Below are 17,233 nucleotides of genomic sequence, written 5' to 3'. Positions count from 1 at the left end.
ACCTGTCTTCTCTCCTGTCAACGCAGCTGAGGGTGCAGTTCCGCGCTTTGACCACATAGGCTGGAGCCGTGCGGTCCAGAGGCGCTACAGGGGGGCGCTGTTTCACCCATTGCAGGAAACAATAAAAGATGGGAAAGAAAAGGTCAAAGGGGATAAATAAAAATGACAAAATCTTTGCTGATGTGTTTTATTCTAATAATAAATATACATACATACAAAAACAAACAAAAAGAAAGAAAAGACCCAAGAGGAAGTGGGTGTGCAACAAGAATGAGGTCATTCGAATAAATAAAAATAAAAATATACGTTCATGAGTTGTGTTAGAATAACTTTGTGTAGAATTGTTTATTTAATGTCGATGTGTTTTTCTTCACAGCATTTCCTGTCAAATCAACAGGATTGTTTAAATAAATACTTTTATTTTCACTCACAAATCCTCTTGTGATCATTGACCAGGCTCAGAACATAATAATAATGTTTAACAACCATTAATAACCTTATTTCAACACTAAAGAGCACAGGAGTAGAATTAGCTGCTCTAAAGACTCAAAAGTAGATTATAAATGCAAAGAAGAATTAAACCTTGAGTCACTGAAACGTCACTTCCCTCCTGATACAGTTTTTGCTGTTTGTATTTTTCCCTTCGCTGCAGCAGCTGGACCAGCTCTGGTGGGCGCAGGGTTGTGATGCCCCCTGGTGGCCAGGGCTGCCTGCTGCAGTCTGAGCTGCAGGATGTCACTGAGCAGCGAGGCTTCCAGGTTCAGACTCTGCAGCATCTGACCCTCAGTGGCTCTGACGGCTGCTCGAACCACCCGGGAGACGCCCTGCAGAGAACGACAGACTCACTCTACAGACGTGCAGGACACCCTGCTGCTCATGCATTCATATTCTGAGTGTTAACCTCTTTGTCCAGGTGCAAGGCCTCAGGAATGTCCCCTAGAGTGACCCTTGGCCCAAGTCGGAGGCTCCTCAGCTGCTCCTCCTTCTGTCGCAGGGAGGAGCAGAGTTGGGTTTGCTGGCGCTGCCGCTCCCACTCATGCAGCTCTGTACCCTGTGCAATTGAGACGAATAAGCATAAAGTAGAAATGAGGCCTTCTGCAGATACCTTGATTTCAGTTTCTAATCCCCAGTTACGGATCACACCTGAGCCAGAGGTTGAGGTGTTGGTGGCAGCAGCACCTCCAGGTGAAGCTGAGTGACAGACACGTCGGCTGCTCCTCTCACCACTGCCTGGTAAAGCCGGGGCCGAGTGAGGCAGGCGTCGGCGAGGAAGTGGGTGAACTGGTGTCTGTGCACAGGGCCGAGGTTCGGTAAACGCTCTGACATCACAGCTCTCAGCAAGGACACAAGTTCGGGTGCGTCCAGACCTGATGGAGAGAGAGGTCAGCAAGGTCAGGAGGCCTGAGTGGAAGGGGGGGGGGGGGGGGGGATATAGCACTGATGTTCACTCTGACCATCCAGCTGTGGGAAGATGGTTTTGGCGATCACAGCTGTCTGGACCACATCGGGCCAGGGGAAGCCGCGGGCGGCGGCGAACACGACGACATCGAACACAAACTCCTGATGGAAGCGCCGGCGCTCATCACAGAACTCCGGCCAGGAGAAGTGACAGCTGAGCCGCTGCACGCCAGCATCTCTCTGAAATAAACGAGACAAGTGAATGCATCGTTTGTGCTACATTCAAGTTGTTACCAGTCCTATAGCATCACAATATGTCTGTAATATGCTGCTTTCATGTGAATATTATAACTTCCTACATAAGAATTCAATATTTGTTCTCTTTTCTGGACTTTTCTTGAAGTTGTCTGGTTACAGTTGCATTCAGGTAAGAAAACAAACAGGTCTGCTTGAGTCAAGGCAGCAAAGTGGGATAGTGAAAATGCACAATCAGTAAAAGTAATAAATAAGATAGATTAAATCCAAACAATAGAAAATATAAACAATATGTACAATGCAAACGGAATATGAAATGATATAAAATGATATATTAACCCTATCGCAGTCTCAAGAAACACAATGAATAGTTTTTTAGGCCAAACTATTGAATTTATTCTATTTAACTTTTCCCCTTGGCAATTTACTTACTTTTGTTTTTGCATATTTTACATTTAACTCATATTTGTACATTAATGTAATGGCTTGAATTGGACCTAACTTCACAGCGGCCATTTTGAAATAAAAGCGACAAACACAATTGTTACTAATCACATTAATCATATGAGAACCCATATGAGATGTTTTAAATTCCCCAGCAGCATTTGAAGGCACCATCATAACTAATAACAGCTGTCATCTTCGTGGTGATGCGTTCAGGCGCCTACCTGCAGTCTGGTTATCTGTGTTATCTCACTGTCTGGAAGAAAATCCATCTGTTCCTGTGTGACCAGTGCGCCTCGGTGGTTGCTATGGGAGACGGACGCCAGTGTTAACGTGATGACGTCACATGCAGTCACGCAGGACGTGGGCGGATAAAGGAATGTTGACACCGAATTTCAGACTCTTATTTTGAAACCTTGCGAAAAGAAATGTGCTCAGTTTGATTTTTGTCTTTTCACTAAATAAAATATTAAATCAACAATATATTTGATATTTAATTAAATATTATTTATTAATAGGATGAGTTTATAGGAAACCTGTTGGTGACTTGTTGTTATTGTTGTTGGTATAGTGGGGGAGTTTGTTACTGGAGCTGATGGGTTTATCAGAGCCACAGATGGCTCAGGCTCCTCTAATCCTATTAACCATGAGTCCCATTCTTCCTCTTCCTCCTCTTTTCTTTTATTCTCTTCCTCTTCTTTTCTTCTCCTTCTCTTTCTCCTCTTTTATTTTCTTCTCTTCCTCCTCTTCTCGTTCTCCCCCTTCTCCTCCTCTCCCTCTGGTTCTGAAGGAAGTAAAGCTGAGGGGATCACTTAAGGGTCTCCGATTCAAAGATTCTTTCTTTTTTCAAGTCAGACCGAATAACAAATACTGTTTCCTGTCATGCCTTTAAAAATAAAATGAGCCAATTTCCCCTTCTCTCCTCTTCAAATATATTTATCATGTTATAAATAATAATAAAGTCTGTGGAGGCTTCACTTTTTTAAATTTAGCACAGAAAGATATTATTGGATAAACTTTTCCTCTACAACCACATATGATTTGAATTTCTGAAACTCTAACATCGATTATTCGCTTATTTATTTAATTTTTATTCATTTGCTTCAAATTACTTACTCACTCTTTCAGTTTTTCCCATAAACTGAGGTTCTCCCACTCTATTAATTTACTATATATGCATGATTTTACTAATCAAATATAATTTACCTGCAAATATCATAATGAAGAGGAGATGCCCAAACACTATGTTGTTTAGTTTAATCCTTAAAATAAAGTAGAACAAATAAGAACAAATTAATGGGCTGTAATTTGGAGAAAGACTAAATCAAAATTCTCCCCCATTGGTCTTTTTCTTTGTGTCTGTTTGCTGACTTTTAAAATTGTGATTTAAATTTGACCATGACAGTTTATTCTGAAAGTCCACATCCGTGTAGCTGTGTGTGTGAGCCGCTGAATTGACGCACGTGTGATCACGCTCCTGTGGCAGCACACTGTCTGAGCTGCTCCACTCGGACCGATCCCACCTCCCGGCATCCTCTCTCCTCCTGACTCCTGCATCCGATAATCGATACTCATCGATCCTCTCTCTCTCTCTCTGGAGCCACTGATCTGCCTTCCTCCCTGAGGGGATGAATCCAAACTGGTGAGATCCTCTCTCTCTCTCTCTCTGTGTCTCTCTCTCTCTCTCTGTTCCTTCTGTGGCTGAACTTGTTATTGTCAAGTGTGTGTAAATGTTTCTGTGAAAACATGTTGTCTGTTTGACTCCCTGCTTGTGTACATGTGTGTGTTTAAAACACCAACACCAATGAAATGTGGATTACCTTGTGTATTTGTGTATTTGTGTATTTGTGTGTGTGCGTGTGATCCAGTTGTTAGGATGATGAGGTGAGTCACACACGCACACACAAACACCTGCTGATGGGATAAGACAACAGGAGGGATTGAGGAAGTGTAAAAACTAGGCCACGCATCATATAATCTCTTTGCTTTCCTCTTCCTGTGTCAAGAGCTCCACTTAGTTTCCTGCAGATTTAAGAATTGAAGTGATGGAAACATGTGCATCAACTGAATGCAGTTGTGTAACATCAACACACTCGCGTGGGGCCTTGGATCACAAACATGCCTCACCTGTTAGCACGTTAAACAACACGTTCCCAGTTTTCCAGCTGCCTGACGCTTCACTTCCTGTTGGTAGAGAACCCACTCATCCCTGCCTGAGGTCTCCGAGGCCCACCCACACACCCCCTGTCTCTCACTGAGCCGCTGGAGCACACACGTGGATGAAAACCAGTTATACAAGTTGGATTTATACAACAATAAGCTCAATCCAATAAGATTTCTTATTTCATAGACAAATATCTTTCCTGACTGTGAGTTTGTTGCTTCTCAAAGAAAACCTGCGTCTTATTTTGTAGATTTAAAGTGTTAACTCTTCGTAAAGATGGACGACATCTTTTAATTTGTTATTTGATGCTACACAAACGAGGTGAAATGCCTTGATTGAAAGCTGAGGCTGACTCATGATTGGTCGAGCACGTGTAAATGGGCGGGACCTCGTTACTGCGGCTCAAGCCCTGATACCTCCTGCGCAGACTCTGGCTCCAAATCCACAACATGGCGGCCATTAAGGATAGTGGGAGGAGTCAATGGAGACACGTCATCAATCTTTATTTACAGTGTTTGATCGGAACATAAAGTATTTACCCAAGTTATATTGTTTTTATTTGAGCAACAGTTCAAAAGACTGTAACTTGAAAGAGGTTCTTAATATTGTTACTATATAACATAATATAATATATAAAAGACTGGCATGGGGAGTATTATTCCATTACAGTATTTCTACTTTTATTTAACTGAAGGATATACGACTGTTATAGACAGATTTAGTTATTGTGATGCTCATGTTGTCATTATATCAATTTTCCAATAATAATCCTGATAATAATTGTTTTGCCACAACACGGTTCAATAGGAGAAGTTAGTGTTTCTCAGTGTTTTCTCCACAGGAGGCTCCCTGCTGTCAGACAGATTGCAATTACAATCCTCTCCAGCTAGACGTGTGTGGGGTGTGGGGGGGGATTGTGTGTGTGTGTGTGTGTGTGATTGTGTGTGTGTGTGTGTGTGTGGAAGAGAAACAAAGATGGCTCAATACCTGCTGAGAACGTGAGATTTATCTGATCTGAAGTAAAAGCTTGTATCTGTCGACCACTCAAGTCAGATTAACTCCCCAAAAAGGGCCGATCCTCCTCACTGATCAAACTCTGACTGCAGGAACAGTTCAGTTATATTCACCTAAACAGATCTTTAGTGTATTTATATATGATAACTACACTTCCTGATCATCCTCGTTGAAACAACGCCCCTGTGAGTTAAAGAAAAACCTTCATCAGCGTGCTCCTCCTCTCCAGGCCAGGTGCTGTGTACATAAGAACCTCTCTTGTGTCACATCCATCCTGGCCTCACCATAGCAACCCCTGTCCTTCTCTCTCTCACACACACACACACACACACACACACAGAAACACACACAGACATATACCGGTTCTTAAGCAGGCTTTCGTTCTATCCTTAGCCTTCTCCCCTCCTGTCCTCTCCTCTTTTTTCTCCTCCTTCCCTCCCTCCCTCCTCTGTGCACCTGATTACCGACCTGCCATTTTACCTGAGAGCTGTAGAGCCGGGGGGGCTCACTGTGCAGCTACATGTCATCACAGGCAGCAGACAGAGACACACACACACTCCACGGACACACACAGCTTCCCTCCAGCTTTTTCCCACCACCTTGGACCATGATTCGTAAACATGTGAGTAGTGTCCGTGATAGATGGAGGTAAACTCAACATGGTTTCGTGGTCATCATGGTGATTGTTCTTAAATAGTTTTATGTTGGTTTAAGTTGTGTTAAATTGGTGAATGATGATAGAAATCATTATTAATAAGTTTTTCCTGTCGTTAAACAGTCAGCAGTTTAAATGTCGTCAAAATGCTACAAAGGTTTTTAATAGTGATATAAATTGTTTTATGTGCCTTAACATGTTGCTGGTGTATGTTTCCAACCTTTTGTTTAAATGTTGTATCACTCGTGTTTTAATATTTATAATAACTTTTTTTATATAGCACCTTTTGAAACAAATTCCAAAGTGCCTTAAAAAATGCCAAACTTTCCTCACTTACGGCTTCTTAAATCTGAGAATTTACTATCACACATCATATTACAAGAGAATATTCTTTGATATCACTGCAAATAATTTAAATTCATGGCCTTCGTCTCTGAGAAAATATGCTCTTGACATTTTAACAATCAGTTATTGAAGAAATTAAGCAGCACTTTTAGTGGGTTGTGGAAAACTTTGAAGTTTGAACAAGAAGAACGGCTGGGTTAATAATACTGTAAGTGAATGGGTATGGACGGATGTGAGATGTGAGGTAGTTCAGGAACTGAAGGGGGATTAAAGAGGACAGACTGTCACCTTGGGAAAGTCCACAGCTAAGATCACTGCTTTGGCCTGAAGTCTTGTCTCATGGGACTTTAAACCCTGATCAGCCTGTTTGAACATTCCCCTTTTTTATAAATGTTATTAAAAGTCACCATGATGATTATTAACATTTGACTGAATACAAGGTGTCCCTCTGGGGTGTTGACAAGTACATTGTGAGCTTATAACACAAAGTGGAAGGGGATGAATTACTTACTGTACATTATGCAAGCTCTAAAATTGGATTTCTGCTTCACTAAATATATCCGTGGGAAGCTCTGTCCTTAACGTCCCTGCGTTGTAGGGTCAAATTATTATGTGACTGTTCCAGGGCACAAAGTTGAAGCCAGTCTTTTGGTCTTTTGTCCCAATTTTGAAATGTGATCAGTGTTTCTTTATATATAATATTTTATTCTTTTTGGACATTTTAACAACAGTGATGGGAGAACTTGTCCTGCTTGATCAACACCAGGTTCCACCCCTCACCTGAAGGCTCCGGTTCTTCAAATGTACGTTTTGCCTTGTGATGACTTCTCTAGATTTACTATTGTGTATTTGTGTGTCTCCCTCAGTTGTGTGTGAGAACGCAGCATGCATTCAGTCCAGGTAGGGATGTGGGACCCCCGGGCCCCGTCAAAACATGACTCACCCCTCGCCTCACCTCCCCCCTCCGACGTGCGCCTCGCCCACGTGACCACAGACTGCCCGGCGAAGCGGATCACCTTCTACAAAAGCGGCGACAGCCAGTTCGGGGGCGTCAGGATGGCCGTCCACAAGCGCAGCTTCAAATGCTTCGATGCCCTGCTGGACGACCTTTCCCAAAAGGTCAGTGGGACGGGAGCTGGGATGTCGAGGTTTCTATTGAAGCCGATAGTGAGGCTGCAGATATCTAGAATAGATAGACAGACAGATTCTATGCTATATAAGAAGTATATATATTGTCCCCACACAGGTGCCCCTTCCGTTTGGTGTGCGGACTGTAACCACTCCCCGTGGCACCAACACCATCCAACACCTCGAGCAGCTCCAGGACGGCGGCTGCTACCTGTGCTCTGACCGGCGCCAGGCTAAGCCAATCAACATGGAGCTGGCAAGCAAACGCCCAAGCATCTGGTCCCATCACAACCGCAGACCCCAGCGGCCCGAGAGCTCGTCTGCGACACCACCCAACCATCAGCCCTACAGGCAGCGGCGGATCCTGCTGGTGAAGAACAGCGAGCCGGGCACGAGGAGGAGCGTGGTGCTGAGCAGGAGGTCGACCAGGAGCCTCGGGGCGTTCCTGGATGAAGTGTCAGAGGTGATGCAGTTTCACGTTCGCAAGCTCTACACTGCAGAGGGACGCAAGGTAAGAAGGGATTTCTATTTGATCGCTTAGAGACGATTAATATTTACTTTTTATTTATTTACTCCGGTGACTTTGTTTCCAGATCGACACCGTGCAGAGCTTGATGACCTGCCCCCCCGTGTTGGTGTGCGTCGGCCGGGAAGCGTTCAGTCCCGTGTTGGCCAACTTCATCAAGAAGAACTCGGAGGAAAAGCTGCCTGGTCTGGACAGCAGGTCGCCCGGTCTCAGCCCCAGGACTCCGGGAAACGGGGCCAGATCTCCTGCCGTTCAGGGAGCCAGATCCCCGCCTCATGGAGCTCAGTCCAGAGCCAGCGAGTACAGCGAAGGACATGAGAGCAAGAAAAATGGTACGTTGTTTGTTCAGGTGTAGGTGAACATAGTTAAAAATAAAAGCAGCAAGAGAATGTGAATCTTATTTGTTTTTTCTTATTCTCCTTGCAGTGAACTTTGGTCTGGAAACCAAGAAGAGCATCATCCACCCTCGTTCTGACTCCTCAAACCGCTCCAACCATTTCTCGATGTCTTCAGAGAAGTCGTACGGGAACGGCGTCAGCTCCTACTCCCAGGCCCGACCGGCGATTATGAACGATGACATCGAAAAGCGTGTGCTTGTGAATAAAGACGGTAGCCTCTCAGTCGAGATGAGGGTCCGCTTTCGCCTCCACAACGATGAGACCGTCCACTGGTCCACGCAGATAAAAAAATCCCCATCTCTGACCAATGACTGTTGTCCCCTGAGCCAGGTCCAGCCCCACTACCTGCACAATGGCCAATCGGAAAGCTGCTCCGATCCTGATTCCATGTCATTCGACCCGGAGGTGGTGGATTACTCCAGCCAACCTGTGCAGCATGCATTGGAAGCAAACCACTGCCCCTGCTGTTACCAGCGACCGGAGCAGCACTACGACTTGTGGGAGAATCCAGCACACAGCCGCAAACAGCCTCTCGTCCCACCCCCACATCCACTCACGTCCAGCCACACCAGAAGGAGACACACAAACTCCTCGAGCTCGTCTTCTTCCTGTAATTCCAGGAGAGTGGTGCACCGTCGAGCTCAGCTCTCCAGCTGCGGAGGCGGCTCAGGCTCAGAGCAGAGCCAGCTGATCCAGGAGGAGATGTGTGTGACGGAGCAGGTTGAACACACAGTAGAGGTGGAGCAGGACGGAGACAAACACGTTGAGGTGTGCAGGGTGAGCCGGTGCCACAGCCGCAGCGAAGTCGTTACCAGAGACAGCAACCATCGACCTCTCAGCAGCAAGTCAGGGGAGGAAGAGGTGATGATCGAGGAAGAGCAGGAGCGTCCACAGTCTGCAGTCAGCTGCTCCTCAAATGTCCTGCAGTCATTAGAGGAGGATCAGGATGAGGAGGAGGAGGACCTGCCACCCAGCGCCTCACGGTGCCATCACAGCAATGAACCATCACCATCTCCATCAAGCAAAATCTCAACAGTTAAAAAGCACAAGGACGGGGAAGAGAGAGCGAGCAGTGCAGTGTCTGCAGCTTCTTCCTGTTGCTGTGGATCTGTCACGCAACTTCCAGCAGCTGAAGCAGAGGAGATGGATCGCGCCCCCAGCTCCAAGTCCAAAGCGAGCAGAGCTTCTTGCAGGTCTGGTCGCACAGGACTTTCAACCGGCTCTAGGAAATCAGGGGCATCGACTGTGTGCCCTGACTGTGGCGGCTGCAAACAAGGAGCCACTTCAAACCCTGGTTCACCGCAACACAAGCAGGAGAACGGCTCCAGCGAAAGTAATGATGACACCTCGGAGGATTCAGTCGGGTCAACACAATCCAACAAGTCCAACCTCACCAACTGTGGCCGCAATTCTGCAGAATCAAACGTCTTGGAGTGCAGAGCATCTAGTGTCGCGTCCAGTGCATCCACTCCTGAAGTAAAAGAAGAAGAAAGGGCTCCGAGTGCCATCTCAGCAACCAGCCACAGGTCCAATAGGTCACACAGGTCTGGTAATAATGGGGTCACTGGTATCACAGTGGACAAAGAGGAGGAGAGGAGCCTCAGCAACATGTCTGCCAGGTCCAGGAAGTCTAAAACACCTGACACGAGAACAAGAGAGGAAGTCGTGGGAGAGAGAGCAATCAGCTCGTTGTCGGTCAAATCAGGTGTTTCGGCAAAGACCATCACTTCAGTCAAATCTCACAAGTCCAACTGTCCCTCAAAAAGTAACGCTGCCTCCCCAACTGAAGATACAGCCGTCGAAGAGGAGAAGACACGCAAAAAGTCTCCAAGTAGCCTTTCTGAGAGACCCCATAGTGCCCTGTCAGCAAAATCAAATGTGACAGCACAGTCGAGCACTTCTCACAGGTCCGCGTGCAGCCGCTGTGCTAAAGTTAAATCTCCAGGTGCTGGGGAAGCAACAAGACAGGAAGAAGGGACAGACGGGCAGAACAGAACAGCGAGTGCCATGTCAGTCAAGTCTAATCTGTCAGTCAAGTCTAATAATTCCCATAAGTCCACCAAAGCTTCAGAGAGGTCACTTTCGCCCAGGTCGGAGGCTCAGGGAGAGGAAAGGCCAGCAAGTCAAACGTCTGCCAGATCAGTCAAATCAACAAATGGTTCTGTAAAGTCCTCAAAGTCACGCAAGTCTAACTGCGAAGAAAATGAAACTGAGGTATCTCCGAGCTCAAAGTTAGAAGAGGAACCCGAGGAGACAGAAGGTGAGATGGTGGAAGAAGAAACACAACATGAGCCAGACAGAGCAGCCAGCGCCCGGTCCACAATGTCCAATAAGAATACAGGAGATGCTAAAGAGCGGACTGCCAGTGTTTTATCTGGTAAATCAGCTCTATCTGAGAAGTCCCACCATTCAAAGACAGACGTGGACAGAAGTCCTAGTGCCGCGTCTGGGAAGTCCAGGAAGTCCAAGTGCTCTGCAGCTTCTCCACATGGAGACGAGCAGCAAACTGAAACCGAAGAGCGGGTTGCCAGTGCCATGTCTGTCAAGTCCAAATCGTCAGCACGGTCCAATGTCAAGTCGGCGTCACCGGGTCCAAATGCCGTTACCATCAACTCGGCAGAGGAGGTTGAGGACGAAGGAAATGAGACGACAGAGAGAGCTCCAAGCGCTGCATCAGCTAAATCTAGAAAATCTCATGTTTCATCCAATCATAGTGGACGTAAAGCTCCAGCCGCACCCGGCAGTCGTCAATCCTCTGCACGACAGTTGGTGCCTGGCCCCGGTTTGGGGGAGACGAGAGGTCCGAGTGCTTTGTCAGTTCGGTCCGCAACCTCGGCTAAATCTGGCCGGTCCAAATGTCGCTGTGGAGCAGCTTCAGGGGAGGATCAGAAGGAGGGAAATGATGAGGAGGCTACTGAACAGGCTGCAAGCTTCTTATCATCCTCTTCCAAGAGACAGAGGAGGGATTCAGGAGGCACCGAGCAGCCGTTGAGTCGATGCTCATCAGGCTCAGTCTCTCTCGGGTTGCCCGAAGACCAAGAAGCAGCTGATTCAGACAGTGGGAAGTCATGTTTTTCCTTTTGCACAAACACTGAGAGTAAAGGCCGAGTGAAGACGGCAGCATCTGAGGGTCCTAAAAGCCAGACGGGCTCTGCTGCAAAGAAAGATGTGGAAGGAAGAGCGTCCAGGAATAAAAGCACTTTGTCCCACAATCCTCCAGCTGTCGATATCCCCACGATAAAAACTCCTGGAGGCGGTGATGGTCGAGATGAAGAAGACGGTGGAGGGCAAAACGCAGAAAGAGCAGCCAGTGCAATTTCTACCAAAAGCGGCAGATCCCAAAAGTCCTCACGTAGCCGTAGCGCCAAAGTGACAGAAAATAACCTTCAAACGGAAAGTGAGTCAAAAACTAGAAATCTGAGCGCCCACAACAACAGAACCTCGTCTTCAATGTCATCATCAAGTGCCAATGTAGCAAAGACCCCAGTTGGAGATTCATCAAGTAATGACACTGGAAACATCAGTGAGGTCAAAGGGCAAGAAGACGTTGCAGCCAGTGTCCACTCCAAGAGTCCGTTTTGCCTCAGGCCTGAATCAGCAGCTTCGGCTCAATCTGGGTCCAAAACCAAAGTCAGATCAGTCAAAGGCCGTGAGTCCAGATCTAAAGCAGGAAGCAACAGTGGCGACGTGGAGACACTTGTCAAATCCTCGGACCCCTGTCCCCTGCATGACTCCAGACCAAGCAGCAAAGTGGAGAGTGAGACCACTCTGTCTCACTCTCTGTCCGCTGCCGACCTGCTGAAGGAAACCATGGCTGCGTGTCCGGACAGACCAGAGTCGAAGGCCAGCAAAACCAGTGACCGAACGGGGGGAGAGAAAAGCCCAAAGAGTCAGAGAAAAAGGAACCAGAAGGAGAAAAAGCCCGACCTCACACCTGCCTGTCTGCCCAACGCTTCCCCCAACGAGGTGGTGAACAACTGGCTGCGGAGCATTCCTGCCAACAGCGGTATGCTGGCACTGGGCGACGAGCTAGAAGAGGGGGAGCAGGAGGCGGAGGAGAAACCTGGAGAGGAGGAGGTGGCACAGGTGGGGGAGAGTCCTGAAGACGATAAAGTGGAGGACGAGGAGAAGGCTGAGGTTGAGGAGGGAGCAGAGAAAGAGGGAGAAGCTAAATGTGACACGGCAGAGGAGGAGCAGAATTCAGATCCAGCTCCGGGTGATGAGAAGGTGGCGTCTTGCCCCACTGGGCTGGAAAGTGCTGACTCTCTGCCCAGGAATTTGCATCCGTCTGTGGCTGTGATGAAGGTTCTTCTGAGTTCTTCTCTGGGCCGATGCCGAAGTTTGCCAGAGGTATTTTAAGGACTTTTCTTTACTTTGTCTATGCGATCATATCATTCTGTTGTTATAATTGCTGTCTTCTGTAGGTGTCTCCAGTTTATGGCCGTCGACTGAGCACGTCAGCCAGAGGGTTCCTGGATTGTTTGGCCCAGCTCCAGCTCATCGAGCCGGCACTTAGACCCGGTTGTGACCTGCAGAAAAACCCTAACCACCAGTATGACGAGATCATGACCATACTCCAGTCGCTCTGGCTCACTGGGCCCAGTGACACTGAGTTCAAGAAGGGCAAGGACATCGGCAAGGAGCAGGTGACTCCACCGAGGTCCTCATCCGGGGTGGGAATGAGCAGTGGCTCCGGCGGGTCGGGAAAGGAGAATGGAAATAAAGATGGACACGAAACACCTCCGAAGGAGATTGAATCTTTACCCGAGGTGCAGGTGCCGAGTGAAGATCAAAGTACACTCCCTCAAAGTCTGGACAGCCCGAAAGCCACAGAGAACCCGTCATCCTCGGACAAGAGCTCTGCCAACGACAGCTCCAAGTCCCCCACCGACAACGAGCAGGAGCCGCTGGACGACACCAGCTCAGGAACACCCTCGACTGTCCTGCGAGCGCCTCTGTCCCAAAAACTGTCCCAAGACCCCGATCCCGTTTGGGTGCTGCACCTTCTGAAGAAGGTGGAGAAACAGTTCATAAACCACTACATCAACGCCATGGCGGAGTTCAAAGTCCGCTGGGACCTGGACGACAGCCTCATCCTGGACACGATGATGTCTGAGCTCAAGGAGGAGGTGAGTCGACGCATCCAGAGCAGCATCGAACGCGAGATAAGGAAGATTAAGGGCCGAGCCGGCAGAGGAGGACGGTCGCCCCGGCCACCCCAGGGAGCGCACCTCTCCAGGGAGTCCACCATGACAGAGAAGAGGCGTCGGATTTTAAAGGTAACAACTAATGTTCTTTACGTCTAGAAATACTCTACTGGTTGAGTTCAGAAAGATGATATTTTGTGTGTTTTTCAGGTCATGAAGAACCAATCGGTGAAAACCACTGACTCTGTCAGTGATGAAGAGATGGAGGGTGATTTCAGTGACCAGCGAAGTGATGATGAGTACTGCCCCTGCGATGCTTGTGTCCGCAAGAAAATGGATGCCCGGCCTCTCATGGTGAACCCATTGGCAGCCAACGCACCAGTGAAGATGGAGTTTGACCTTCTCAAGATACTTCAGCTGAAGAAAAGCCCAGAGCCTGCGCCTGTAGCCGTGCACCAGTCTGCGGAGCTGGAAGGTGAGGAGGGGAGGAATTTGGAAGTAGTGCAGGAGGAAGAGGAGGAGGAGGAGGAGGAGGAGGAAACAAAGGAGGATATTAAAGCGGAGTTTGTTTTAGAGGATATGATCCCAGAGGAGGATGAGGAAGAAGGTGAGGGTCAGACGGAAGAAGACGAGAAGGTAGAAAGGGAGGAACAAAGTGAAGATGGTAAGGAGCAGGAAGAGGGAGAGAAAGAAGGTGAGGTAGCAGGAGAAGAGGCGGCACAAGAAAATGGAGAGGAGGATGAGGGTGAGGGTCAGACAGAAGAAGAGGAGAAGGTAGAAAAGGAGGAAAATAGTGAGGAGGGTAAGGAGCAGGAAGAGGGAGAAAAAGAAGGTGAGGAAACAGGAGAAGAGGGGGCACAAGGAAATGATGATGAGGAGGAAGAGGGTGAGGCAGAATGTCAATGTCAGTGTGCCAGAAATGAGGAGGAGAGTGACAAGGCTGAAGAGGAAGAGGAGGCTGAGGAGACTGGCGACAACACAGGGGAAGATGAGGTGGAAGATGATGAGGACGAGACAGGAACTGGGGAGGAGGAGAGTGACCTGGAGACAGTTAAAGAAGCACCAGTAGGTAAAGGAGAGACCACTGAGGGTCAGGAGGAGGAGGAAGAGGAGGAGGAGTGTGAGGCGTCTGATTCTAAGCCAGTGGAAGAGGAAACCACAGGAAAGGAAAGTGGAGAAGAGGAGGCAGAGGATGAAGATGACGGGGAGAATGGGGGCGGAGAGGAGGAGTCGCACGAAGAGGGAGAGGGAGGAGAAAGTGAGGAGCAGGAAGGACCCCCCCCACAGGTAATGAATCAATGCAATATACAGATATGTATTGAAATCATGTCCTTGTGATGGTGCTCAGTGAAAAGTTACGGGAATCCCCAAAGTTATTACAATTATTATGGGATACTATTTATTGTATGACAGGTCCAATAGCTGTGGAGACATGTGACGTCCTTTTTCGAGTTTGAACCGATTCACTGGGGGACGCACTGTAAATAGCTGTTCCTGCTTAAGAATGTCCTGACACATGAACAGCAGTCTGAGCAGCACCTATTTTAAACCCCCGCAGAGAACATGACTGTGGGGTTAAAGTCTGCGGGACCTTACACAGGAACCTGACCCACTGCAGCCTCACCACTAAGTCTAAGCCTGTGGGAAAAGCTAATCTATCTATCCAATTAGACAGACTCAGCAAATCTGTTTTGTTCGGCAGCAGCGCAGAACCGGGGCTGATGGACGTCCACTGTTCATGATTTACTTCGTTACAAATCCTTGCAGATATTTAACTGTGGTGTTGTTGACCCCTCAGGACCAGGGGGCGACTGAGGGAGAGGAGGCCGACGCTGAAGACTCAGACACAGACAAAAAAAGCCCCAGCGACACCAGTGCGGATGAAGTTGTTGCTGGGACCACTGGTGACGAGGAAGAGAAAGAGGCGGGAGGAGGAGACGCCGTGGAGGAGTTCAAGCCCGAGGAAGAGGAGGAGGAGGAGGAAGTGAAAGGCAGCAGAAAGGAGGCGGGGGCTCTCCTCCATCAGTTCACCAGGACGTCTGTGGAGTCGCAGCCCGGCTCCTTGGAGGACATTCACACGGATTCAGCTCCTGTCAGCACCATAGAAGTGCCCAAGATGGGGTCCACTGGGGGGGGTGCGAGCCCGAAGAGGAGCCGGTCGCCGGGGAGGGTCAAATGTCGCAAACCCAAAGACAGAGATATGGACCAGGATGATTATTAACCCACTTTATGATGTAGATCTACTTTCAAAAGGGTCCAAAACTCCCAGAAGCCCTTGCACCGTCAACAAAAACACTGATTTTGTAGCCGAGGTTGAAAAACTGTGATCGTAGAGAGAGACTCAAACACTTGAAGCACTTTAACGCTCCAGAGCCGATGTAGGAGGAGTCACGGTGACGAGGAATCATGAAACTTGAATACTATTTACTGATATGAGTTGTATTTGTACATTTTGGAAGGTAACTGTGTGTATTCAGTGTATTTCTGTACTGTAAAATAAGGTATATTTTTGAAACGTTTTCCTTTTGACCCATATGGGTCATATAACCATTAAGTACCTCAGATTTAATGTTAATCAATTGATTCAGTAGTTTGACAGAACGTCTGTATTGATCTTTGGTTGTGTATCAGTTAACTTTTATTTTTAAATCAATATTGGAATCTCAGCGTTATTCTCGTATCTATTCCTGTAAGAAATTTATTTACTTTATGGTATAATCTTAAAAGATCCTTGTTTAAATACTTGTCAGCAAATGTACTTCATTATATTTACCTAGAGAAAAAGAACCGTGAACATTTATCACACATTTCCCAGGGAATGTAAATCTTGCACAACGTGACACTGAGCATATGTTTGTGGTTCTGACACAGAAACATCTTCTGTATTTACCAGCCGTCTGAAGTTTGATGTAAACCACCCTGAGGTGTGAGTTCCAGGCTGTAGATTCAGGTTCAGGGTTTGTATGAGCAGCCATGTGGAACAGCAGCGTGAAGCGTGTCACTGAGGCCTTACTGTATCCATGGTTATCCCAGGGCAGACTGACAGAAACACGGGGGGGGGGGGATCACGCCTAATTGGCCGTCTTTTGTTTCCTGACATCTCCGCCGTTAGTCAAGCAGAATCCAGGAGCCTGTAAAAGACGCTGGAGTGGATCAAAGCTGCTCTTTAAAAAGCTGGGAGAGATTCTGAAGAGCCATTTTCTCTCATTTAACCCAAACCAAGCGGAGTGAGCTGTACTGCGGGTGTGTGTGTGTGTGTGTGTGTTTGAGTGTGTGTGTGTGTGTGTGTGCCTATGCTGCTATTGGTCTGTTTGACTGTCCATCAATCTGTGACATCACCAAGTGAACATCATGTACCTATGGAGAAAATGAATGAATAAAGTTGGTATAAATAAAAGAAATGCAGAACTAGTGCCTTGGTTTATTTAACTTTAATCTGACATTACACTATTTGTAATGTCCATCTCAAAGATTCTTCTACAAAACCCACAGATTCACCTTCTGGTTTCCTTCTGATTCTGATGAGAGATGTTGCTCTGACCTGAGCAGCAGCTCTGGTTTTATCCATGTCTTCAAGACGTGTTCATATAAATGTTTGAGAACTATGTGCTCGTGCTTTCTGATCCACCTCTGATGTAGACTTTACCGTCCTGAGCCGCCTGTGCCCCGTCCCCCCCCCACTGTGCTCGGCTCGGCTCCAAATGTGCTTCCAAAGCAGCTCAACAGCTCTGAAGATACACTCACACGTCACACTAATCC

The 17,233-nt window shown here is 47.6% G+C and overlaps 2 protein-coding genes across 2 annotated transcripts; one reads left to right on the top strand and one right to left on the bottom strand.

The window, feature by feature from the left end:
* Positions 1–599: 599 nt before the first annotated feature.
* On the bottom strand, positions 600–2,369 carry c24h8orf74 (chromosome 24 C8orf74 homolog). The gene is made up of 5 exons (XM_053417619.1): positions 2,322–2,369; positions 1,455–1,638; positions 1,144–1,367; positions 902–1,051; positions 600–824 (listed from the first exon to the last, which is right to left on the bottom strand). Exons 1-5 carry the CDS (start codon positions 2,367–2,369, stop codon positions 600–602), a joined length of 831 nt encoding a protein of 276 aa, XP_053273594.1.
* A 4,791-nt stretch (positions 2,370–7,160) lies between these two features.
* On the top strand, positions 7,161–15,695 carry rp1l1a (rp1 like 1a). Its single transcript, XM_053417618.1, has 8 exons — positions 7,161–7,394; positions 7,522–7,914; positions 7,997–8,261; positions 8,356–12,677; positions 12,752–13,606; positions 13,685–14,081; positions 14,238–14,761; positions 15,273–15,695. Exons 1-8 carry the CDS (start codon positions 7,161–7,163, stop codon positions 15,693–15,695), a joined length of 7,413 nt encoding a protein of 2,470 aa, XP_053273593.1.
* Positions 15,696–17,233: the final 1,538 nt, after the last annotated feature.

This window comes from Pleuronectes platessa, chromosome 24 (assembly GCF_947347685.1).
Source record: "Pleuronectes platessa chromosome 24, fPlePla1.1, whole genome shotgun sequence".
In the NCBI taxonomy this organism is placed as follows: Eukaryota; Metazoa; Chordata; class Actinopteri; order Pleuronectiformes; family Pleuronectidae; genus Pleuronectes; species Pleuronectes platessa.
Note: the sequence above shows the minus strand (reverse complement) of the source record. Positions and strands in the feature narration are given on the sequence as shown.